We start from the raw sequence: 27,619 nt of genomic DNA, 5'->3' as shown, positions 1-27,619 counted from the left end.
CAAGGGGAACCTCTTATCAAAAAACTTACCTGGAAGCCAAGCAAGTTTGGTTTTCACCAATCCGAAAATCCAGTGAAGTAACTGGATACCAACGCGCCCCTGCATCAGAAGCAGGATGGAGAGCTCGTCCTTCCAGACCCTAAGGTGAGACGCTACGAGAAATCACAGAAGGGTTTCAAGGAGGGTGAGAGGGGAAGTGGGAGGCTGATTGCATTACCCCGCAGACAGTTAATCCCCTATTTTCGCCTACAGAAGGATACTTCTGCGAGCCAGACAAGCCAGATTTGGGGGCCCGGTCCAGACCGTCTTCCGAACCCTGCGTATCACCTTAGAAGAGGTCACAGCAGCGCGAACCAGGCCAGCGCCTCCGTGGGAGTCAGGTGAGCGTAACAGAACGCGAAGCCTTCCTACAAATTCCCACCAAGGCGCTATGGAAAGTTCTGAGACTGATCAGTTGGCCCAATTACTGGGGGAATTACGGGCCGAAGTACATGCCGCTCGTCAAGAGACTAATGCCCTCAGGAGGGAATTAATAATATCAAAGGAAAGAACTGATGACCTGGCCAGACAGCTTTTGCAAGGTCAAGCTGGGAAAACTCCTCTACCCGGTTCCGGAGGGAACCCCGCTCCTGTGGTTTCCAGTAACCCTGTGCAGATTAATCTACCTGGAAACATGCCGCTGGCCCCACCCGAGAGCTTTGCTGGGGACCCCAAACGATTCGCCGTATTCATGAATCAGTGTCGTTTGCATTTCCTATGCAGACCTGGGGCCTTCCCTAATGATCAGACCAAGGTAGCCTTTGTATTGTCATATCTCAGCGGCTGCGCTGCCGATTGGTCAGTTCCACTGGTTACTCAAGACGACCCGATTCTCCGTGATTTTCAAAGGTTTCAAGCAAGCATGGAAAAGTTATTTGCTCGACACTCTCAGGGGCAGGCGCTGGATGACGAACTTCTGTCCCTGCGACAGGGCAATCAGGACCTCCTATCCTATATTGCAACCTTTAATAGACTAATTCTGGAAACGGGATGGCCAGAGGATAAAAGAGTCACGTTGTTTTATCGAGGCCTTCGCGGAGAACTTAAAGATGTCTTGGCCCAAGTTGTAAATCCGCCCCAAGAATGCACAGAATATATAGACTTAGTGGTCCAATTGGATCACAGACTTCAAAACAGAAAAGCAGATCGGCCCAGGTTTGAGACCCGGGTGTTGGTGAAGACCCATGCTAATCCCAAGGGAGTTGATGTCTCTGAGCCTATGCAAATTGGAGGGGTTAAAGGACCCTTAACTCAAAAGGAACGTGAAAGGAGGCGGCAGTTAAAATTATGTCTTTATTGTGGGAATTCTGGACACTTTCTACGAGATTGCCCGGCAAAACCGCCCCGAAAGGCGGTAGGAGCCGCTGATAAAAACCATGAAGACTCTGTTTCGGGAAACGACTCCGCCCGACAAGTGTAGGGGTCCGCTTGCCAAGCTTGAAAACTAACTCTCAGACCTCGCACTTCATTGTGCCAATGGTTCTCGTAGATCCAGAACAGCCTAAGCGGTTGCATGCAATAAAGGCATACATCGATAGTGGGGCTATTGGAAACTATGTGGATCGTGAATTGGTCTCTAGGATTAACCTCCCTCTCCGTCCTAAAACCAGCAAAGATGTCATCACCACAGTCGATGGAATAGAAATTGCCTCTGGACCGGTAACACATTCCACTACTGAGGTGACTCTTATTGGTCCCGACGGCCATCGGGAGGGTGTTGTGTTTGATGTAATCACGGCTCCACAGTTTCAGGTTATTCTTGGAATCCATTGGTTAGAGACACATAATCCTCGAATTGATTGGCGAGCTAAGAGAATAACCTTCACGGATTGTACACAAACCTGCTACCCAGAAAACCTGAAGATTAATCTAGCATCTGTAACCTCTGCCTCCATGCAACTACCTCCGGAATACCAAGACTTTCAGGACGTCTTCCAAAAGGAACAGGCCAACACGTTACCTCCTCACAGATCGTACGATTGCCAAATCGATCTGGTGCCCGGTGCACAACCCCCTTGTAGCAGGATTTATGCCCTTACCGAACCTGAGAATCTGCATTTGAGACAATATTTGGATCAATACCTAGCTAATGGTTTTATTCGCCCGTCAAAGTCCCCGGCATCCTCGGCTTTGTTCTTCGTGCCCAAAAAGGAAGGCGACCTTAGAACTTGTATCGATTACCGCGCATTGAACCAGATAACGGTTAAAAACCGTTATCCTCTGCCTCTGATCCCTGAACTCCTTGACCAGGTGAAGGACGCTTGCATATACACCAAGTTAGATCTCCGGGGGGCTTATCATCTGGTACGATTTAAAGAAGACGACGAATGGAAAACTGCCTTCCGTACTAAATACGGATTATTCGAGTACCAGGTGATGCCTTTCGGATTGTGTAACGCGCCGGCTGCCTTCCAATACTTCATGAATGATGTCCTTCGGGAACTCATCGATGTTTGTGTTGTCGTATATATCGATGACATTCTGGTGTACTCCTCTTCGGAATCTGATCACAGAAAACACGTCAGGGCAGTGCTTGAAAAACTGCGCCAACACAAACTATTTGCTAAATTGGAGAAATGTGTTTTCCATACCACAGAAGTCGAGTTTCTAGGTTTCATCCTGACACCCAAAGGAGTCCGAATGGACTCAAGAAAAGTGGATGCCATCCTCAAATGGCCATCACCTAGCTCTGTAAAAGGGGTTCAAAGCATGCTCGGCTTTGCCAATTTCTATCGCAGGTTTATCCCGGACTTTTCACGCGTGGTACAACCCATTACTGCACTCTTGAGGAAAAATAAACGTTTTGAATGGTCTGAAGAAGCCGAGCAGGCCTTTCAGGATTTAAAAGCTAAGTTAACCTCTGCACCTATATTGAAACACCCGCGTCCAGATCTCCCTTATGTCGTCGAGACTGACGAATCCAGCCTAGCCATGGGAGCTGTCCTGTCCCAAAGAGATCCCGAAACCAACCAACAGCATCCCGTAGCATTTTGGTCCAGAAAATTCTCAGCACCCGAGGTTAATTATGCAATCACGGACAAAGAACTGCTAGCCATTAAGTCCGCTTTTAAAGCCTGGCGGCATTATCTGCTTGGCGCTCGACATACCATCACAGTGATCACTGATCACCGGAATTTACAGTATTTGAAAACCGCCAAGGCTCAGTCATCACGGCAGCTCCGATGGGCTTTGTTTTTCGCTGAATTTGATTTCGTGATTACCTATCGACCTGGCTGCAAGAATGGCAAAGCAGACGCCTTATCCCGAATTGGAATGGGAGAATCTGATACAAACTCAGAACCAGTACCAATAATTCCCGAACAGAGGATTCTAGGCATGACTTCGTTACAGACGCTTGAAGACATTCAAGCCAGAGTGAAACAACTCCTGGACCCTACAACCTTATAGGAATGGATACAAAAGGGATCAGACTTTACCATAGATAATGGTTTACCTTATTTCTAAGGACGCTTATTCCTGCCACGTAAGGAATTACACGAACTAGTTATTTCCGGTTATCATGATACATTAATAGAGGGACACCCCGGTATTGCCAAGATAGAGGAAAAGGTGAAACGACAATTTTGGTGGCCCTCTTGGCGAAAAGATGTTAAATCTTTTGTGAGGTCCTGTGGTGTTTGCGCCCAAAATAAAAGTCAAAAGAAAAGACCAGCCGGTCTCCTTCAACCTCTAGACATACCACCAACACCCTGGCACACCCTATCAATGGATTTTATTACGGACCTGCCTCCTTGTTCGGGGTACAATACTATTCTGGTAATTGTGGATTTGTTTTCCAAAATGGCCCACTTTATTCCTTTGAAAGGTTTACCTTCAGCTTCTGTCCTAGCCAAAGAATTCCTCGAAAATATTGTTCGGCTACATGGATTCCCATCTATACTAATCTCTGACCGGGGAAGCCAATTCATTTCCCACTTCTGGCGCAAATGTTGTCAAATGGCGCAGATCGACGTAAGATTATCGACCAGTCACCACCCTCAGATCGATGGTCAGACCGAGATGACAAATCAGACCCTTGAACAGTACTTACGGTGTATGTTACAGCAATCTGAAAGCAACTGGAAAGACATTCTTTGGATAGCCGAATACGCATATAATAATTCGGTACACTCTGGAACTGGCTACAGTCCTTTTTATACTTTGTTTGGGCATCACCCTCGAACCTCAAACCTTGACTCACCTCAGAACCTTGGAATGCCTGCAGTAGAACATCTGCATTCTACAATTACCCAAGCCTTCAAAGAGGCAACTACGCATTTACAACAAGCCAAGAGAAAATACAAGGAGAATGCTGATCTACATCGGAGTCAAGCACATCCGTATCATATTGGGGATCAAGTGTGGTTAGCTACCAGACATTTACCACTCAAAGGGCCTCGAACTTTTAACCCAGAATATTTGGGACCTTATTCTATTACGGCAATAATTAACCCAGTGGCTGTTAAACTTGATTTACCAGCTAGTATGCAAATTCACCCTGTTTTTCATGTGTCACTTCTGAAACCAGTGGTACCCGGAACCCGACTACTCAAACCTCTAGAACCTATTCTAATAGATGGGGAGCCCGAATTCGAAGTGAAGAACATTTTAGACTCAAAAATGTTTAGGTCAAAACTGTTCTACCTAATTGATTGGAAGGGGTACGGACCTCAGGAGAGGTTGTGGGAACCCAGCGACCATGTGCATGCACCTCGATTAGTCAGGAAATTCCACCGACTCTTCCCAGACAAACCAAAACCCCCGGAGGGAACAACCTTGGGAGGGGCCTTGGGGGGGAGTGCTGTCATGATACCCGCTCCCGGGGAGCCGGTTCAAGCCCGGCGTCCCCGAAAGCGGACATCCAGTCCCCAAGGAAGGACCCAGCAACCCCATATAGGGGCCCTTTGGACAGTGTCCTGGCGCCTATGGCGCCAGGCTCATAAAAGACATCAGTCCTGGCGCCATAGGCGCCAGGCTCATTATGGGAATGCTTGGGTGCACTTACCTGATGCAGACCATGCTGCAGGATCCTGGCCTCCTTGAGGCCTGAAAGGAACTACTTTACCTGTGGGACTAATTTACCATCACGGCGTGGCCGGGGAAGGATACATACCTGATTGGAGGAAGGATACATACCTGGAATTTCTTCCAAGGCTATTTAAACCCTACCCGAACAGCCACACGTGCTTCGCGTTGTTCTGCATCTAGCAGCTGGACGCTCACCGTGTCTGCTCCTGCATCCTGACTTCTGCCACGCCTGCCAGCATCCTGGATCACCTGTAAAGGAAGAGAAGAAGAGAACAGAAGAAGGAAAAGTCCTTACCTGCTAAATCCGCATCCCGGAGACATCTCGCCGACAATCCTGAAAAGGAAAACTTTAATTTAAAAGCTCATTGCGTCGATCGCTGCAGCGCCGCATTCCACTCACCTTCACAGGGCGCCTCCATGTTCAGCAGCGATCATCCGGATTCGCAGTCACGCCCCAGCGCCTAGGGAGAAAAACACCAGAACAAAAGGTGAGAGAGAGAAGGGAATAAGGAAAGCTAAATCTCCATGTTAAGACTTACCTGTTGATTCATTCCCTCTTCATTTCGGGTCCGCGCCGCATCCTGGCATTTCCGGACCCGGGCCCCTAAGGGGAAAAAAAGACATCAGCGTTAATGAGCGAATGAAAAGACATTACCAAAAAACGCTCATTAAAGACTTACCTGATTTCTACAAGGATTTCACCTCTCATCTTGGGTCGGTGCCTGTTCCCTGGCATTCCGTACCCCGGCCCCTATGGGGAAAAAGACACTAGCATTAGTACATTAATGCATGGACACAAGGGGAACCTCTTATCAAAAAACTTACCTGGAAGCCAAGCAAGTTTGGTTCTCACCAATCTGAAAATCCAGTGAAGTAACTGGATACCAACGCGCCCCTGCATCAGAAGCAGGATGGAGAGCTCGTCCTTCCAGACCCTAAGGTGAGACGCTACGAGAAATCACAGAAGGGTTTCAAGGAGGGTGAGAGGGGAAAGTGGGAGGCCGATTGCATTACCCCGCAGACAGTTAATCCCCTATTTTCGCCTACAGAAGGATACTTCTGCGAGCCAGACAAGCCAGATTTGGGGGCCCGGTCCAGTCCGTCTTCCGAACCCTGCGCATCACCTTAGAAGAGGTCACAGCAGCGCGAACCAGGCCAGCGCTTCCGTGGGAGTCAGGTAAGCGTAACACGGATTTTCCATCGCTCCGCTGGACGTCTCCTCTGGGTCCCCTTTTTCTTTTCTCTCGAACCGTTGTCCACTCCCAGGGCCTCGATCTGGGTCGGCTGCTCGGGCCCCTATGTCCTGCGCCCGAGGGGGTTTCCTCTAAGTCAATGCGAAGAAGATCAGCCCCTTCTTGAAGTGAGGTGATTCGCCTCTGGGACCCCTCCCATTCAAAGAGCAAACCAAACAGAAGGTCCACTTATATCGGATCGCTCGCTCATTAAGGGTCTTTACCACTGGGCCCATTTGCCTCCTCTTCAGAAGAGTACTGTTCGCCAAGTCTTGAAACAGAGCGATCTGCTGGCCCTCAAACATAATAGGTTCCCGTAGTCTTGCTGCTCTGAGTACCGCTTCCTTCTGGGCATATCTAGAGAATGCTGCCAAAACATCTCTCGGCCTCACTGTCTGGCTTTTGGTCAGTCTCCCGGTTCTGTGTACTCGGTCTACCTCCACCACCTCTGGACTACCCTCTTTCAAGATGTCCGCAAAGATGCCCTGGAGTACTGCTTTCAGATTCTTATCAGGCACGGATTTGGGCAGCATGTTTACCCTTATATTAATCCTATGGGACCTGTTTTCCAAGTCCTCCACTTGGATTTCGAGATTTCTAGTGTCTATGTCCAGCCTCTCTATAGCTTCACTATTTGCTGCGTTGTCTTTATCCACTTCTTGGAGGCCTTTCTCCAGGATGTCGGTCCTCTCCCACAGTTGTCGCATCTCTTGTTTCAGCTCCCCTATAGCTTCATTCAGGTCTGAGCGCATCAACTGAAATTGTTCTTGAAAAGTCTTTGCCAGGTTTGCTTGCAAGGCGTGCAGCTCACCAAGAAATTCCTGTCTGGGCATATTTGTCAAGTCTTCAGCTCCTCCTTGTGCGGGTTCTTCTCTTGGCTGGTCCCTGGAAGCCTCGGGCCCCTCCTTCAGGTTCTGCGCTGGCCACATTGCATGGAAGGTGCCTGGGTTGTCTCCAGGGGCCTGAGGAAGCTTCCCCCTCTCCCCTTGGATTTCGTAGTCATGCCGTTCGCCTCTCCCCTAGTGGGCCCGCCCCGGGCTAACTGCACTTCTCTGGACTTCTCCTGGGGCCGGAGTTGCAGGCAAGATGTGGACTTTAATAGTCTTTTTTGGGCGGCAGGGTCTGCCTTCCGTCCCCTAGGTAGTCCCGAGGAGACAGCCTGCTCGCCTCCTCACGAGCTTCTCGGTATGAGGGCTTTGCCCGTGGGACGGACAATACCTTCGTCGTAATTGTGTTGTTTAAGGAACCATTATTGTCCCCCTCCGGTGCGGGAACGAGCCGTCGCGCTCTCCTCCTCAGGCGCGGCCCCTCCAACGCTGTCCCGCCACTCGGGTTTGCCGGCGTTGTCCAGGTCTCTCTCCACTCCGCTGGGGGGGAGAGGGGAGCAGCCGCCGAGCTCCCTGACCGTGCGGCGCGGAGCCGATGTCTGACCGCGCCTCTCGGGATGGAGGGGCTCTCCGCCTCCCGCTATGTCTGTATGATCGTGGACCCGTCTCAGGCCGCGCCGTGGGTCGCAGCCGGCAGAACGGGAGGTACCCAAAGCGGTTGACTCCTCTCCCTGCTGCTCCCGGGCAGCCACCTTCAGGCCGTCAGCCTCCTTCTCACGGCTTCGAATACGGCCACAGACCACAAGCTGCCAGACCCACTACGAGTCTCATTACATCAAGGCCGCCTCTGCAGACTATCCGGTCCTTTCAAGGAGGGTTCCGGGTCGTTAAGCGTCCCGGCCGTGCAATGATCCGCCAGCCGGGGGGGCGCCCTCGGCCGAGGCGTCCCTCACGATGTCGGGCGGGCAGCGTTTCTCCCCAGCCCGCTCCCCGCTATGCGGTTCACAACCAGGCAAACCTTCAGCAGCTCCTGCCGGGGCGACGGGCTGCTTCGCTTCTTTTGGGCGCGCTCCTCTCTTCGTATCACCCGCTGATCGCGAGCCGGGCCGTGACACTATCCTCCGCGGCTCTTCCTATCCTCGCCAGTCCCAGCGTTGCGCTCGCGGCTCAGTTCCTCCGGATCAGCACTCTCCCCCAACACTCTCTTTGCCCCGTGAAGCCCACGGGGGACTGTCAGATGAGTATGACGGATCCGTTAATGGGGTGGTGGGCACCTTTACAACAAACGGGTCCAGGGAGCGCCGTCGGCACGTCTACTCAGTGCTGGCGGCCATCTTGGAAAGCCTGCCCCTTTTTTAGTAAAAAAATGTTTAATGACTCGTAATTCCTGGCTTAATTGAAATGCAAATGGTTTGTCCTTGGAGGTGATGGTCACGTTTTTTAACTGCAAACATGACCATCACGACCCCAGGAACAAAGCATTAGCATTTTAATGAAGCCAGGTGTCAAGAGCGTTACAGCTCGACCCGTAGGCTCAAAAGCAGCCAGGGTTGCAGAGCCACCGGAGAAAGAAAGCAGCAGGCAGCAGCGCCGTGCTGTGTCCATGGCCACTTCCGTTTGCAGTGGCTGTGCTGGAGGTAGGTTGTCCCGAAGCAAGTCGGGACAACCTGCGTCCCGCACAGCCACTCTGCAAACTGCGGGACAGAGTCCCTAATTGCGGGATAATCCCGTGAAATCCGGGACAGTTGGCCACCCTAGTGGCAACGTGACCAAAATCTGTGTTCTTTTCTGTGCATTCTACTTGTAGAACTGGATTTAGCATACATCTCAACTCCATTAGCTCTCAACCATTTGGGTCGCGAAGGCGGGTGAAAACACCCGATTTTAGTTTTGGCGGATGAGACGCCCATTGAAATGAATGGGCGTGCTGGAGGCTTGGCGGGTGAGTCAGCTGTTTACAAGGCGGGTGACACCCGCCAAAAGCATAGCTCTCAACTCACACGCTTTTGGCGGGTGTCACCCGCCTTGTAAAGCGCTGAATCACCCGCCAAGCCTCCTGCAGGCCCATTCATTTCAATGAGCCTCTCACCCGCCAAAAACACAATCGGGTGTTTTCACACGCCTTTGCTACACAAATGGTTGAGAGCTATGCCAAAAGCGTGAGAGTTGAGACATAGCTCTCAACTCACACGCTTTTGGCGGGTGTCACCCGCCTTGTAAACAGCTGACTCACCCGCCAAGCCTCATGCACGCCCATTCGTTTCAATGGGTCTCTCACCCGCCAAAAATAAAATCGGGTGTTTTCACCCGCCTTTGCGACATAAATGGTTGAGAGCTATGGTTGAGAGCTATGCAACTCACACGCTTTTGGCAGGTATCACCGCCTGGAAAACTTCTGCTTTCACCAGCCAAGCTCCCTACCCTTCCATGTAAATGAATGGGTTTTCACCCGCCAAACAATTAAATCGGATGTTTTCATAGCTCTCAACCATTTATGTTGCAAAAGCGGGTGAAAACACCCGATTTTACTTTTGGCGGGTGAGCGGCCCATTGAAATGAATGGGCGTGCATGAGGTTTGGCGGGTGAGTCCGCTGTTTACAAGGCGGGTGACACCCGCCAAAAGCGTGTGAGTTGGGAGCTATGTGTTTTCACCCGCCGTGGGGTTACAAAACGTTGAGAGCTATGATTTAGAATCCAATTCCATAACTGCACGTGCAACTAACATCCCTGAAATAATGTTCATATAATGTTAATCTGTAATGTCTCCCTTTTTTAATTCGATTAATGTTCTGAACGGATTAAAATACCGATCCTTTTATGTGAGTTTCTTGGGTGTTGCTTTCGGTTATGCCGTGTTCTTCCAGTTCAGCTTTTGATAATGTCTTCTTCCAAGATGGCTGCCGTTATTAACAGTCCTCTTTCTACGTCTATGATTCGAATTGTGGTTGATCCTCCGGTATCCCAGAGCGCACAGTGGTTCGGAAGTAGCTGTGTTTGGCTGGCTGTCACTAATAGAATGGAGGAGGAAGAGTTGCAGGTGGTGGATGAGTTGGAGGCTGTTTTACACCTCAGCCCAGAGGTGCAACAAGCCATAGAGCAGGTGAGAGGTCATCTTTGCGGAATAGAAGTAAGAGCGTCTAGGTCTAAGTACGCAGATATAAGAGAGGTCATCAAGGAAAGCGTAGAGCGTGCAGGGTTGTCATTCCTAGAAGTGCAGTATGGTTGGCTAGAATACACCTACATGCGCATATTTACATTGAGAACATGGGGTCTCTATTGGGGACTTGCCAGTGACATATGGACCTGAGAGGAGGCGAGAAGCCATTTCTAAGCAGAAATGGCATATATGCCCACTAAGCATTACTCCTGTGTCATTTAATCTTCAGCCCGTCACTGCCAAGTAAGGCTCTACTAAGGAAATTACACCAAAGAAAACCACACGCAGATCAGAATACCAAAACACCCGCGATATGTTGAAGTGCCGTTTATGCACACCGACGCAGGTGGAGTACTTCTGACCCAGACCACACATTGTGCACGTCCGAGAGACATTCGTTCTAATGATTTATGAATGTTGACTTCCTGGCTTAAGTCTTTCATTTGCACTCAGTGGCTACCGAGCGTGGGGTGTTGGCAGACCGGGACATTGACAGGACAGTGAGGGTGCAGAGCAGGAGTCCTGCTGGGCACCTTCATTGTCCTGGCAACAGGCACCTCCATTCGGCACCCTCGTTGTTCGAGCTCTGGGCAGCATAGTAGGAGCCTGAAACTTTGCTGTATCAATAGAGCATTACAATGAGAGTCATAGGCACTGATGGGCGGGAGAGGTAGCGTGGACTTTTGTCCCTTAAGAAATGTGAATGGGAGGTGATCAGAAATTGAAGGGTGCATAATGCTGCATGCTTTATGAAATAATGATTATTGCTTTAAAGCCCAAAGGGGATGTGTTAGGCTCACCTTAATCTGCATTGTGCTATTGCCATTTTGCATGCAGGATGGGGACAATGCGACTAAAGCCATTTTCTTATTGCGCAACATATTTCTGTAATTATGTGTGTGAGTGTGTGTATATATATATATAATATTTTATTAGTTTAAAGTGCATTTGATTCCAACGCAACCTTTTCACACTTTCATTTACACATTTTGAAATATCACTGTTAAAAAGCATTGCAAACATATACTATAAAAATGCACAATGTCATCTAGTGCACAATAAAACTGATCATATACAGTAAACAATCATGATAGCTTAGTTTGATACTAACTTAAAACTAGGTCACAAACAAACGACAGCAATAGGTTCTAGTTCCACATCCGGATTATGCTGTTATTCCCTTTGCCATATAGTTCCGGCACTGAGTTTGCCATAGGCTATTCCCAGACATGCATAGCGGCCGCAGTGGTCACTAATGATTCCGCCCTAAACAGTGTGCTCCAAAACTGTTCAGAGGCATAGTTTTGACATTTTGCAAATGCCCGCTCATATAACATTTCTAGATCTTGCACTGTTAGGATATGTCTGGCGGAATCAATATCTTTCCCACACAATCTGCAGAATCTACTGTAATATGGCATCCCTGAACATGCCCCTATATTTTCCAATACCAGGATCATCTGGAGCCTTACTGAAAGGATGAATCTTATAATGCCGGGGTATCGTCTTTTTATGAAACGCAAAATATATACTGTAAAGTTAGTTTATTATGAAACGCTAGTATATTATGTAATGTGGTTTGCTTCCAAGGCATTGCTATAAATAAAGTATTACTTAAGATCATGAAATGCAAAGCAAAACCCTGAAAAATATTTATATCAACTCGACCTGGGAAGATGTGTTGAGTTGCTTAAATTGTCCACATCCCGGCTTCACCATTTAATCAAAGTGTGTGATCTTGGACAAATATCATTTAATCGCACTGTGTCTTATCTGCAGCTCCGTAAGTGATTCACTTCATAGCTTATGTTAATATATCATGCTATTATTAAAAAAACCTAATGACTACAGAGTTGCTCCATATATAATAGTGCAATTCAGGTATTTTGCACTATAAAGTTATTTGCCATTTGGCTTACTTATGGCAACTTATTCTAAAGTCGCTTCCATGGGGCCTCCAAGTATCAAAGACTGATGATGCACCTTGTAATGTACTTTTCTGTGAAGTCATTTCTGTTGGTGCAGTCCATATGCAAATTAGGAGGTTTGCATGCATTTTGCCCCCCAGAGCTTGGACAGGGTCTAATAGATGGGTTCCCTACATCTTTAATGGTCCTGCAGTTTTATTTTTTGTTATGTGTATGTGTTAAAATGCCATCTGTCACTAATATTACCAAAAATGTTGATGGGGGTGTGTGAATGATACTGTATGCAATACTGTGTACTGGAGGGGCTTCTGATGCGCTACCATGCACAAAGTGTCCTGCAAAAGTAAAGTTTGTAAAGCTGTCCACTCTAACAATGAGGGTGCTGCCATTCGAGCAGGAGCACACGGCAAACAGGTGTCCATGTCCCACCCCGGCTCCACTGCACAATTGCTGCCTGGAGCGGTGCTGGTCGGGTCATTGATACTAGACAGTGCTGTGTGCTCTGCCTACAGCTCAATTCCTCTGCATTCTCTGTTCTATGTATCCGACTTCAGAAATACATGATCCGACTTCTTCCTGAAGTTGGACTAGTGAATGCGTTGAGGGACTTAAGAACGTAACGTTCTAGTTGTAGCTTACGCACCACCCTGCATCATATGGGGGGCAGGACAGATTGTATGTCAGTTTAGCATTCATTTTCCAAGGTATATTTGGGAGGGGGAAAAAGCAGGACTTTTTCCGTGACTCACTAACACCATCCCCCTCTCCCCCTGCCTCCCCCACTGTTGCAATGCTGAATACTCCCCTGTTTGAACTATATATCCCAATCTGGTAAATCAAGAGATTTGCAAAGACTTTGAGCTCAGCTGTCTATGTATCAGGAGTGATAAACATATAGATGGACTGCCTAAACCAGGTCTTGAATTCTATGTGCTCCTTTTTTTGTAAGTCAGCGGCCATGTGACTGGCGCATGGCGCACAGTAAGACATTTCAGATTAATGTTCCTTTTGCGCTGCTTACACATCTATCCCACTGTGCATCGTCCCATTGACTATAGATGAGACTCTTCATAAATTTGATCGAACTGCACACATAGGTTTTCCGTCTTTTCATCTTTCTTTCTCCGGACTTCTACAGCCTCCAGTCTCCCCCCTCCACCATTCTGACTATATTTATATAGAATTCCAAAGGAATCTTTACAAAACAATGATTTAAACATTCAATTATAACAATTCATAATATATTTCTCAAATAACTATCGCAATATACTTCATTATACTTCATAAAACCTTCAGTAAGTACATAAATAAAAACCCCATTGAGCTACATAAAATAGGATAAATTAGAACTACCTGAATACGTAGGTCAAGGAATCAATCTATGAATAAAATGAAGTAAATAGAATTCTGTAGCTCTTAGGCTGACGTAAATTAGTAATATCATTCTCATTTTTACAACTGCAGTGTACAATACAAGACACTACATTTAATACAAATACATTGTCGGTATTTTAGTTAAAAGTAAAAAATGGAGGGTCAAAACATCACAATCGTCATCAATCCTGAGACGTGACACTTAAATTCGTAGGGTTTAGTATTTTAGGCATATTACACTTTGGGGCCGATTCATGGAACAAATGTGCGCTGAAAATCTTGGCACAAGCTGGCGCAAGCGTGAAAAAGCATGCGCACGCGTGAGATTCATGGACGGGCCTGCACGTGTTCACTCCGGGATGTGTGCCAAATCCGAGTGTGGCGTACACGGGCGCACGCGTCACAGCAACATCCTGAACGCTGTGCGCGACACGCACAGTGAAAGCGCACAACGTTGGCGCACACACCAGAACGGGGACGGAACACGGGGCCGAACACGCGCATGAAAAAGAAGGCGTAACTGGGGTAGTACTGCAGGGGAAATACACAGAACGCGCACACGCACGCGAACAACACGTATTCATGGAATCGAATACAGGAAACCCGCGCACGCTAAAAGACGCGCACAGGCGTCAACAGGTCTGCCACACGAAGGCAGGCGGAAGCGTCCCCGCGCACATTATAAAAGTGCACGCAAACAAACGCGTATGTACAGCTACGATGAATGCCCCATTTGTCGCAGCACTGATCGTAGGACACCGCAGGAGGAGAATAGCCAGGCCCCGCATTTTTTTGCCCTGGACCAGCCTTTTTGGGATGCCTGATGACCAGGTCTATGGCAGGTATAGGTTTCCACCTTGTATCGTCCTAGACCTGGTCAGGGAGTGGGAAGATGACCTTACATCACCCACCCTGTGCTCCCAAGCATTGAGCCCCTTGGAGAAGGTGCTCAATGTCCTGCATTTTTTGGCCACTGGGTCATTTCAGCGGACAACTGCCATAGTGTGGGGGGGGGGTCTCACAGGCCACGCGGTCACACTGCCTACACCAGGTGTTGGCAATCATGACTGCGCGCCCCTCAGTCCGCAGGCACATATGCATGCCCAGAACACCCACAGAAAGGTAGGCCGTGGTCTAGGACTTTTACAGGGTGGGACACTTCCCCAAAGTGCTCGGTTCCATAGATTGCACCCATGTGGCCCTACGACCACCTAGGGCCTCTGAGCACTATCGAAACCGCAAGCACTGGCATTCCATCAACGTGCAGGTTGTATGTGATGCCAATGGAATCATCACCTCTGTCTATGCAAACTACCCTGGGTCCACCCATGACAGTTTCATATACAGAATGTTCACCCTGAGCCGGGCCCTGGAAGCTGGGAAGCATGGCGACACATGGCTCCTAGGTGAGTACAAATGCCTGTGCACATGCATGCATGTCACACACAGACACATAAACAAACCCAACTAATCACAACCATTATCGCCTCACAGGGACCAGTGCCTACCCTCTGAGCAACCACATGATGACGCCAATCCGGAACCCCGCCACACCACCCCAGGTAAGATACAACGCTGCCCATATTGCAACCAGGGGCATAGTGCAGTGCTCAAGTCACGCTTCCGCTCCCTTGACCGCTCTGGCGGCCAGCTACTATATGCACCCCCAGTAGTGTGCAGGATCATTGTGGCAGCATGTGTCCAGCACAATGTTGCAACACGGCGGGACGTACCGGTGGACATGGTGGTGCCCCCACATCTCCAACCACAGGCACAGGCACTGCCCATGGGAGGGGAAAGGGCACGTGGTGAGGCAGTCCGGACCCAGCTTGTGGCCACATTTTTCACCTAAACTCCCACCCCTGCGGAGTGCACACAGTCCTGGCACATACCAGGTAGGGGTGTCACGGTATTAGTTTTATGACGGTACAATAACCTTCTTGCCAAATGACGGTATATCATGGTTATCGCGGTATAGCAGGTGGAGTTAACTAATCTTAACAAATATTTTCTAAAAGGTCATAAATTGTCAGATTTATCATCACAAACAAAACCATGCACCCAGGGCCAGAATTGGGCTTTTCAACATACTTTCCACTGAAATGCCACCCCTTGCTTGCACCAAACACAAACGCACGTGTGGAGAGGAGGGGGAGGTGGGGCCCTGCTGCGACTGGCAAAGCAAACTGAATAGCTTTTCTTAAGTGGTCATTTAGGCTTTTAGCTCCCCCACTGGCTACTGGTGAAGATGAACATGTTGCCATATTGATCTGCATGCCACAGATCAATTGAGTCTGATGGTAGTATACGCTTGTGCGCATACACACACACACACACACACACACGCACTCTCTCTTTACGTTACAGCCTTTAGTTTACTTCTGGGCCAAAAGGTGTTCAGTAATCACGGACATGTTACCCTTTGGTATGGCAGCAGGGAATACCCACAGAGATGATTAAATTTCGCAGTGTGACTTATTATATGTAAATTCAATGATAGAACCAGGGAAATCCGCCATTGTCATATGTTTAGAAAACATTATCCATTATAAATATATAAACCCCAAAGCCGCCAACCCAAAGTCCCGGGAGGATAGCTCAGCGGCAACGTGCGTGCCTTGGAAGCAAGACGACACAAAGCAACACAGGTTCGAACCCTGGGTCCGCGCTTAGAAACCTCTGGGTGTTTAAGCACGTTATAAATACGCAACTAAGACAAAAACAATTACGCAACAAAATAAACAAAACCAATTTCTTTAACAGCGCCTCGATGCGCTGGGGCTGTGTGAGCGCTTTAAAAAAAAGTAAACCCCTTTCCTTCTTGGCACTGTATTTATTCTTCCTATTGCTAACATGTTGATTTTGTGTCAGGCACGTGTGGTTTATGGAATGGCATTAAAAACTGCTCAAACTGAAACTACTTGGCAGACGGCACATCCAACAGTGCAAGACCAAGACTGCGCAGAACTTGCTTACTGCAGCCTTTCCAAATCAGATTGAAAAGTACACTTAACGGTATGAGCGGTATACCGGTATAAACAATGTGACAGTTATTATTGTTCAATTAAGTGGTTCACGGTATCTTTAACGGTATACCGTAATACCGTTGCATCCCTAATACCAGGTGACAATCGATGATGACAAAGAGACAGTCAACCGTCACAACCTTATCACCCTGAGAATGTTGCCATGGAAGTGCTACATGTTGTGTATTCCTAGCTACATAAACATAACCAATCCTGTGGGACCTAAAGGAACACATGCAAGGTGTGTATCGCACCACCCCCTGCAAAACAGGCCATGACGATCACTGGTATGTCACCCAAACCCTCCCAACCCACATCACCCTTGTCTGCCACACCATGACATGCAACAGCAAAAGCCCAACACATGACCAATTACATAAGAAGTGACATGTGATAAATGGAAAGTGGCCCGAGACAATCACGCCTGACATGGAATCAGAGGAAATGACTGACCAACAACCTCCCACACATACCAAGTCATACACACATGCTTGCCACCAGTGGTAGCATCAACAAAAGACTGAATGTCTGTTCACATGCACATTGGCCAAGCCAAATTCGCTACTCCCTAACCCGTGTGCTGTGTGTGTCTCCTGCAACACACTGCTCAGCATATAGCACAGTGAGCAGCCATTGTGTTGGGGATACGCCTTGAGCATCACATAAAAAGGACAAACAAAAAAATAACCTATTGACGCATGTACACAATCCCCAAATGGCAATTGATCATGCGCTGCAGGGACACAGCGTGCCAGAGAAGGCAATCTGTGTGTACCTGTGGGCATGGAAGGGTGGTTGTACGTGTGGTGGAGCATTGTGTAACTGTGTGTGTAAGTAGGGACATGCACTCAATATATGCATGTGAAATCAAGTGACCCTCAGTGTCCTGTACACGTCACGTGCAAACATTGCCCATGTGTACACCCCAGCATGTCAAACCACACCAATCCCCTGACACCTGTAAAGTAAACACAACACAGGAACAGCCATTGACCAGCAGAACACATCATGTACATAGTACCCCACAATGACAATGTCAGAGAGTGCCCAAACACTGTAGCCCAAGCTTACTGTCCAACAACAAAAGGCCCTCCCTCATTTACACATGACCATGACCTTCTGAACAACTGTGTCTGGGGTATGTAACCTTCTTCCTTCTAGTCTACCTGGCTACAAGATCCCCCCCTAACCCTTGGTCTCCATGTTCCACCTTGCGTGTAAATAGGGTCCAGCCCCCTCAGAGGCCACCTTGACTGGTAAAAATACCAAATCACAGAGCACTCCAAGGAGCCAAGCCCCCAAACCAGGGAAAAAGCCTGTAGCAACCAAAAAACCCTGGAAGAGTCTCCAGTAGATGACTTGAAGTTGACGAAAATGTCCAAGCAGAATGAAAGAACAAACAAGGTAGCACAGTTCAACAATGGTCCAACAGGAAGAGTAACATTTTCACTACACAATATACAATGAGGATGTGTAGTGTCACAGCTCCGGTCTCCAGGCGCAGGAGTGGCGCAAACCAACCACCCCCTCTGTGGTCTGGGTGCCTGCAAGGTAAAACTTACACAGGCCTCCGAGATCCCGGCGGGGAAAGAGGGTCAGGGATCCGTTGCTTGGATAGGCATTGGTATTCAGGATAACCGGAAAGAGGGGCAGGAGAGGAGAGGGGAGTTGGATTGGCAAGGGAAAGTAGGCAAAATACAACTATTGACAATAACACATACTCAGAGAAACCATGTTCTTCATGCACATTGTACAAAATGAGTCAAATGCAAGCCAAAGGGAGACTTATCTCTGGGGTGAGTGCTGGCCTCCTGCTGCGCACTCTCAGGTCCGGTAACAGGAGCAGTTCAATGCTTCAAAGAGAGCGTGAGTTACTAATCTGTGTGTGTTTTTAAGTGACTTCTCCACAAACAAACACTCTTGTCTGCTGCTTTGTTCGTATATGTTAGCTTGCACCTGTGATGGTTAATACACTGTCAATGCAGTAAGGCAGGCGCACGTGGCCGCGCGGTAAATGGAAGACCAATATGTCAAGCATCACACATGATAGAATGGTTCCTGGGTGAGCTGCAAGACTCGTTTGGCGAGGTGCGACTTCAGTACAAGTCGTGTTCTGCCAGCCGCGAATTTCAATAGGCAGTGCACGTGGCAATTTGCATATGCAAATGATATGCACAGCACTCGAGTTTGTGCGTTCTGGGTGCCCCCGTGCGCTGTATAAGTTTCTGGCTAGTAACGCTACTGCACTAACAACTCGGCTCATATGGAGCAGGGGGGACTCGAGGATATAGGTGACGCCCCCTGCGTGTGGCCCTGACAACTTGTAAAGCTATTTGTACTGTGCGCTTTGTCCCCAATGCCTGGCCTAGTTCCACAGCCCTGGCGCTGCTTAGCATGCATGTGCAAGGGGCCTGTAGGAAGTTCGGCTGGGGTGTGGACCCAGCTGGAACAGACGGTGGATGCTTTCAAAAGCCACAAAGCACCATACTGTCGCATGAATGCACAATAGACAAGCAATTTTAAGCTATATTAACTAATTAAACTAACTATTAAAAACCATATTAACTAATTAAACTAACTATAAAAATCAAAAATGGCCACATACGACCCGGGAGGGGAGGCACCCAGGAGGGGGAAGGAACAGGGTGCACCTCACCCAGGAGGGGGGAGGTACAGGGTGCACCTCAACACCCACATGCGATGATGTTGAGATAAAAAAAAAAACCTCCATGGGCTAAACGCCTGCACAGCCCGACCTGTGTGGGAGATAAGTCATCGTCCTCCTCACACTCTGGCTGAAATTGTAGACGTGGCACAGTACCCTGACCACACCTATGCGCAGCTTGCCCCTCGTCAGCAGCAAGTCTGCAGGACGGGTGAGCCTGGTTCTGTGTGGCGATGACACGTAGGTCAGCATGCAGAATCTCGCGTGATACGCGTGCTTCATCTTGCAAGGTAACACGTGTAACAGAGTTCTTCCTGCATGGCCTGGCTGGACAACTGGTACACCTCCCGGCAAGCACGTAGCTCAGCCGAGATGGTATTCTCAAGCTGCTCCAAACTCTCCTCTGACCGCTGCCTCTGGGACATCAAGAGCACACCCAGAGTAGATCTGAGGAATTCATAGTCGACCCTCATGGCCTCCATGTGTGCCTCTGCTTGAGCAACAATTGCTTGACGCAAAGACACCATTTCAGCCCGGCGTGCCCTGTCTGAGGCCGCCATGCCCAGCCTGAGCGAGCGGGTCGTGGACTGTGCTGCCCGCTGCTGGAGATCCACCTCTCTATTATGGGGGAGCACGGATTGGGCCACACGTTCCATGCTCTCAGCGATTATCAATTGCTGCCCCCTGGTATTTGGAATTGGCAACCATGGCTTGCTCCCACTCAGTATACCCCAATGGTGCGCGGCCACCGCGTTGCTGGGCTTGACACCTGTGGGGCCCAAGGAGCAACTGTCCTTGTTGGGTTGGCACCGCCCACGGTTGCAGGACTACATTCCTCTGTTGACGTGATGCCCCAGGCAGATCAGCAACTGGTGTAGAGTGTGACCCTGCGTCCCGATCCACCACAGGCGGAGGTCCCACCACCGTCTGGCCCCTCAGTGCAGGTGTCGCGGACAGAGGAGCGTCCACATCAGAATCACTCACCGGTGACGAATGGACCCGACGCACATCCAACTCGACATTGTTGTCAGAGTGATCATCCGGGCTAGATTCATTGCCAGCCCTAGACACGATGGTCTGGAACACAAGTGGGTTCTTGTGGTCTACCACCCCACGACCCCCACTTGTGCTGGGTTGCTGGTGTGATAGCAACCCTGTGCCTGGCATGACAACACCATCCTCTGGCTCCATTGCATCATCATCTGAAAAGTGAGAAAAAAAAAAACCAAACATGAGTACACATGTCAGAAGCACATAACCCACACACACAGAGATATCACATTGACAGCCGACACATGAAGCAGACATGTCACACACAAATGAGAACCTGGCATGCATCCAGTGGCCCTGATATGCAAACACATCCCAAAAGCAGAAATGGATGCGTCTAAATAGCAAAGGCTACACAAGTACAAAATGTAGTATATGAATTCCATCAGACACCACCTCTGTCAGGCACATGCCACAGGCAGAAAAGACAGATGGCAACAAAGAGATGGAACATACCATAAGCATGTCTGAACTGCAAATTGACCGCTGCTGCAAGTGAATCCAAACACACCATGACACACGTAATATGCATGTAGACATGCATCACTAACGCATCATCAGCCATATAGCTCCATCCATCTGCAGCTCAGCCCGTACCGGGTGGCATGGGCCATGTAGTTATAGTGAATGTCCCAAGCAAAGCAAGGGCCCGCAACCAGGCATGAGGGACCATAAAGCCCAGTATGGTCCGAGCTGCAGGACATGAGGCCTCCACAACACCCCTCAGGGCCTGATTGAGCACATTGGGCTATGAATGTGCCCTATTCCATAAATCCTTGTGTAAAATCTCCACGGCCAGGCCCACCATATTAGCCAAGTGGGTCTGGGCGTACACATACTGCACAGCAGTGCACCTTCAGCATCATGCCAGTTCAACATAACGTACACAATGCAGAAATCTCACCAGCATTAACGTCAATCAACTACATATTAGTCAGTGAACAAAAAAGCTGCGGAAGAGCTGCTTGCATATATACATGTGAAAGCGTTCAAAAACACCCCTTTCCCCATACACCTTTATTGTGAACATGAACAGCATCCAATACAGCAAAGCAAGCAGCTACAACGCTGCTTGCTTTGATGTATGTGAAAGTGTACACATACACACGTGAAGGCAGCTACACAATCATTACAACCCTATTGGCAGTCTAAATTCAAACTGCGCCCTATGCTAGTTGGTATAGGCCGCAGATTGACCAATCAGCTTTGCTAAACAACCACTAGGGAGTTCCAATACTGAGTACGTGTGTCACAGGATGCACCTGTGCCCGTGGCATGCATGACAGAGAAGGGATGAAAATCTGACCATACATGCCAGGTGACATTGACATTGCAGCAGTCAGAGGTATGTAGAACGGTTTAACACGGCTCAGAAGTGGGTTGATTCAGTGCAGAACATGTGTACGTTACTATCTACATGAATTAGTATATTATTATGTCTATCAATAAACATGAAGGCGGTGTAAGGGCAAGTTCAGGCATCACGTGCAATGTGCATTCAATGGGCTGCATGCCTACAAGCAAACCCGCCCTCCCCCTCCCCCCCCAAGTGAAAATGCAGGGAGCCATTGCATGGCAGCGAAAGGGTGACCAGAGACCTGTGTATTGGCAGTGTTGACTAGTGTCAATTGCATCATCTGAGTCAACTGACAACACAGCAGATGATAATGGGACAGTAAGCAGGACACATGATGAACCCCCAGTAGTACACCCATGTGCAGAAGCCACTACACCAGTTGAACAGAGTCAGGGAACCTGAAACAGGGGGAGGCCTGTGCCCCACACAGACTGTGAGACCCTAAACATGTGCGTGATGCAGGACTGAGCCAGAGTGGGCATGGAATGGATAATCAAATGCCATGAAATGTAGGTCATCCTGGACACGTACTAAAATGATCATCCAGTCAAGGATACATAGGGGCATGCATGGAATGCACATGGAGAATGAATGGGCACTCATGTTCTTGCGGAGCATCTGCCATCTGCACAGTCCAAGTGAGACACCCTGCATCAAGGACAAAGGATGTACCCCACTGTATGTGTCTGTCAGGTTGGCTGGGGGAAGTGCGCATGTACACAGGAGCCTTGAACAAGCCATTGCAGTAGTCCAACATGATCCATACCAGTGCCATGGTGAAATTGGGGTACAGGGGGTGGAAGGGCAAGGGAGCATGCCTACGTGGAGTAGCCGCATGCAGGCAGAACACACATGCACGTCAGTCATGTAATTACATAGTCCCATTGCTGAGAGGAAATACACCCCAGGCTATATGCAGAAGGGCCAGTGAGCTGGAACATGGACCGGAGGGGCAGCCGGGTGACTAGCATTTGAGTAGGGTGCAAGTGTGGTGATGAGGACAGTCCCCGTCTGCTCTAAATGTCCAGCATGCTGCACAGCAGCCACAAATCAGTGAAGCATTGCATGACTCGCACATGAGAACCATGTACACATGACAGGTAGTGGCAGTCAAGCACAACCCATCACACAAGCAAAACACACATGGTCTGGACAAACACGCGACAACACTCAATGGACGGGGCATCTAAGTCCTGCATCTCTCCCACTCCTTCGACCAATCCTGCCGGTATGAACTCTGCAACGACTGACTCGTGCGAAGTGAGGTCTTCCTCCTGAGCTGGTGACCCACCGCCAGTCAACCCAGTCACGGCATAATTGGAGGCTGTTAGGCAGAATCCTGTGCAGTTCCCTTGGGGAGCACTACAGAAGATTAGGACTACAGGTGAGAGCAATAAATCCCCTTTGATATCAGTCTGTACCACAAAGATTTAGTTGGTAGCTGTGGCTAAACAGTCAGACTTATCTCAAGAGGGAGATGAGCAGTATTTAGGGTTTACACCATAGGCCTTCAGTACTATGGCACAAGGAAACACTGACCCAAGCTTTGTATTAAAAAGAACATATATTTATTTTACACACTTCTAGTTAAATACATTTATCACAGTTATTTAGCAAGTTAAATTCAGTCAGAGAAAGTATACACAACTCCCTAGTTAAATTGTAGACAAGTTTGAGCAAGAGTGAAAACTGAGCAAAACAGCACAGTGAAAACCAAACACAAATGGCACTCTGACAATTTCTCACAAGGGAGGGAAAGCACAAGTTATACAGAAATATCTTCTTACAAACCCTAGCAACACTTCTTATAAGTTTGTGAACAAGTTTAGGCAAGGCAGTACTTTAGCATAAAGAATACTGAAATGAAAACCAAGCAAAATGGCATTTCACAGGTTATAGAAGTGGGAAGGAAAAGATGGTTATAAGGAGTAAGTGCACCAACACAGTTGTAGTCGAGAAGCAATCTAGAGAAGGCAGTTCTGACAAATTTAGCCAGAGTCAATAGGCCTATGCCAGAGTCAGTGGTACAGGGCAAGGGCCCAGGAGCAAAATGTTCTTGTAGCTGCAGTCAAGTCTTTGGTTAGCGATTTGAAAAGGCAGATGCAGAAGGTGAAAGACAATGTTAAGAGAGAGGGGCGGCCAACCCAACAGGTAGGTAAAGGATTTAAAACACCTTTAGCACTACCACGCAGAAAAGTCGGCCTGGCGAACAATGTACCTTATAAATGAAGAAGTGGCTCCTGCGGTGGTGGTTGTTCCTGGTAGTTCCTGCAGTTTGGGGGATCCAGCAGAGGAAGAGAGGCTCTCATCGTGGAGGAAGGTTCGAGTTACTGCACTACCCAGGGATCAAACCAGCCGCGGTGCTGCCCGACAAATAAAAGGTACGCTCCTTTAAATCGCAGTCCGGGTGGACTGGTGCCTGGCTATCCTGTCTCCGAGTACAGGGTACTGGCGATTCGACCAAGGCAGGTCCGGGAAGGTGATTGGCAAACTGGTTGGCCCCACCAGCTCAAGGGAAGAAGGCTCTTGCAGATGAAGATCTTCTCTCGTCGTGTGGAGAAAAGTGGTGAGACGCTGCAGCAGGGCTTCACCGGTGGTTCAGTCGTTGCAGATGTCTTTGGCTTCTCTCCTCTCCGGCTTCTTAGTTCCAGTGGCAACGTCTTGCTCTTCCAGATTTATGCAAAAAGATCCCCATTCATACAGCCTAGCTGTCACTCACACAGTGGAAGGGTCATCTTGGCGGGAGACCCTCCAGCCTATCAGGATAGAGTGCGACATGGGTTGCTGAGGCAACCCTATCCAGGGGTCCTACTCCCCCCACCCATACAATGGACCCACCCCAGACTCGGTGGCGCCGAAAGGAGGGCTTCTCGGCAGAATCCCGCCAAAAGGACGAACAAAGGATCCCCGACCTGGGTTAGGAGTTTAGAGAAAGACACGAGAAAGAAGTTATATTAAAGTTCTGGCAAATAAAACCTACCGGAATAAAGTTAATATTAAAATACACCAGCGGTATGTTATAGGCTGTCGGATAAATGTGGTAGCCTCGAAAAATGGGAAAATCCCATAGGAAAATATTTGCGGTTGAATATTTACAGTAGTAACCACTACCACCAGCCAGAAACTTTTGAGAAAGGGACTGTACGGTACCCTCTCGAAAATGAACATAAGGGAAAAACTATTAACCCTTCCCAGTACCTCCATAGTAAGATGGGTTGTACTGGTTTAGTTTACAAAAATTGACTAGTAAAGTCAATGGGGACTTTACATGCCCTGGGAGACAGTAGTCAGTCCCAGGGTATGGAGTCTATGTTTGGGGGTCGCTACGGCACCCCTATCTCACTGCACGGAGGGTGCTGTGTAACACATGTGAATAAAGATGGTTCCTATGGAGGTGAGAAAAACCCCATAGACATTAAACACAAAGATAGCCTAGAACAGACATAGTGAAAATGTCTAAATAGTGGGAAAAAGAGTCTCACTCTTAGCAGGAGAAACCCCCCCCCCCCTTCAAATCCAGCAAAGCTGCTGGGGGACTCTATAGGTAAGGGAAATTAGTCATAAGATGAGAATTCTCCCTAACAGAGGCACGCTTCGCCTTAGTATTGCGTCGGAGGTCATCCCAACGTGTTTTGCACTCTTGAGCTGTGCACACCTCGTGTCCGAATGCACTCACACAATCTGCAACTTGCTTCCAGTGGGACATACGATGGGCAGCCGTAGTGTGACAATTCCGCCCCACTAGCATATCACTGTTGTGGTCCCGCACATAGTCCACAAGGAAGTCCAGTTCATGCACGCAGAAAGGCTTCTTCCTCGATGTGCCGGAGCTGTGTCTGAGGTCCCAGCCTCTACTGCAGGTGCAACCTTCCTCCTCTTGAACATTGGTCCGCACCCTGACTGGCAAATGCCGCCCTGATCAGTATGGGCAGTGGCGCTGGTGGATTGAACCAAGGGAGTGGCAGGTGGAACAAGGACGGAAGCCCTGACTTGCGTCGGTGGCTGCTGGGTGCCCCTGATTTGACCCTGCGCAGCAACATCTGCTGTGCTAAGGTCACTGACCGGGACTGTCCTGGATGGTAGACTCACAGCCGGGGTGGTGTTGGCTGCATCTGCCCATGCACTTGCCAACACCCCGCTGCTCGGGGCAGCAGATGACAATACTGCCCCAGGGACATGTGCCTCGGTCAGGGTAGCCCTGCGTGCACTTATCCTGTGCCTCCTGAACTCCTGGAAATCATCCAGGAACTCTTCCGGTGCCAGCGCAGCATGCGCTGGCCCACCCTGAGCCTGGGTGGTGGTGTCCACAGCTGCACCTGCAGCTACCACTACCCTTGGGCCCGTGGCAGTCGATGAAACAGACTGCCGGCTCATATGGGCGCCTGTGCCAGATGCAAGAGCTGCATCTCCCGTAACCACAGGGGGTGATGGCATGACTGCACCAACATGTGGCACAACATCGTGCAAAACTGGCACACCCCTGCCTCTTCCCCCCTCTGCGGCCACCCTGGACACTCTGGAGTCCCCCTATATCCTGGTCATCTCGGCCACGTCCCTGACCATGCCCGCCATGTGGAGTACGCCCAGCTGAGGCGCCCCTCACCTTTCGTGGCCTCCCAGCCATGGCACAGATGGAGTAGTGCCAGCACAGATGGAGTAGTGCCAATGGGAGGTGTACACGACAATTGTCCTGGGCAATTGGGGTGAAGGCGGTGGGATACAAGATGTTAACAGCACCCCTGTGCCCCTGCAAGGCTGTATATGACCCCAGCGATAAAGTGACGGGTCACGCAACGCTCAGGCACCCCAAAACTGCAGTAAAACCGTGCACGCAACCCCCGGTAGCCCATGTGTGTGGAATTGACCTCCTGCAGTACGCGGTGGCACCCAGGGACACGAAAAAAACACGTACGTGTGGGACACACAGGTTACCTGGTTTTGACCTCAAACGGGTACGCGATACACAGAGGCACCCGTAGTGGGCAAAATAGTGTGCGCGACTCACCGTCAGACTAGCGTGATAATGAAAAACACGCGTAGCCAATACCCCCCGCCAAAAGAAGAGATACGTCCTTGATCCGCTGTGAAGTTGTGATGGCGCGCGAAACGACACGAAGTAGCAACACACATGTCGGTCTCCACGAAAGGCACGTACAGCGAACTGCTGGCCCCGCTCTCCTTTAACCCGTGCTGAGGGATACGCCTGCGTGCGTCACTTCACTTACGTGCTTAGGCCATTTCCTCGAATTACACGCATTAACACATGGACATGTTGTTTTTTCACGTGCTGATTCACTATGCACCCATCATGAGGGAAACGCCCACGCGCGTTACCTCGCAGACGCGCTTACACGCTAAGGGCCTTTCCTCAAATTACACTGTGATGTGCTATTTTTTCACGTGCCAATTCACTCCGTATCAAGCTGGGCACGCGACAACACACGGAAGACCACGTTCCTGCCCAGAAGGCCATTTTCCTGCCCCCCAGAGCCCCGAGCACGCTCCAACCTGCCCTCTTCTGCTGCTGTCTGCCTACCTGCTGGCCACGTGCCCTGCTATTTGGTGCCTGCACGTCGGCCATCTGCAGGGGTCCAGTTGCTGTGACCACCCCTGCTGGAACAGAAGACTCCCGACTGGAGTTCCATCGTTCCATAGCCTAGCACCAGGACCCAGTTGCCCACCCACACCTGCTGCAGGGGTTGCCATGTCGGGGCAAACACCATCGGAGACCACTGGCAACCCCCAGCCAGAGAGGCAGAGGGCTACCAGCTTCAGGGCCGCAGAAGTTGGTATCGTGGTGGAGCAAGTCCTGGTGCATTATGATGCCCTCTTTGGAAGTTCACGCGTCGACAATGAAGGACGGAAGAGGATCTGGAAGGACATTGTGGCTGCCATCAACGTGGAGCGGGTGGCAGCCCGCGACATGCAACACTTC

General features: G+C 49.4%; 1 protein-coding gene across 1 annotated transcript in view; it reads left to right on the top strand.

Annotated features, from left to right (window-relative positions):
* The first annotated feature begins 10,075 nt into the window (after positions 1 to 10,075).
* Positions 10,076 to 27,619, top strand: part of VPS53 (VPS53 subunit of GARP complex) — a 1,349,775-nt gene continuing 1,332,231 nt past the window's right edge. Inside the window, exon 1 of the mRNA XM_069615168.1 lies at positions 10,076 to 10,227. Within this exon, the coding sequence (XP_069471269.1) occupies positions 10,144 to 10,227 (84 nt within the window). The 5' untranslated portion in view covers positions 10,076 to 10,143. The remainder of the gene's footprint in view (positions 10,228 to 27,619) is intronic.

Source organism: Ambystoma mexicanum, chromosome 9 (assembly GCF_040938575.1).
Source record: "Ambystoma mexicanum isolate Mex_15411 chromosome 9, UKY_AmexF1_1, whole genome shotgun sequence".
Taxonomy (NCBI): domain Eukaryota; kingdom Metazoa; phylum Chordata; class Amphibia; order Caudata; family Ambystomatidae; genus Ambystoma; species Ambystoma mexicanum.
The sequence above is the reverse complement of the archived record's forward strand: the minus strand, read 5'-3'. Positions and strand labels throughout refer to the sequence as shown.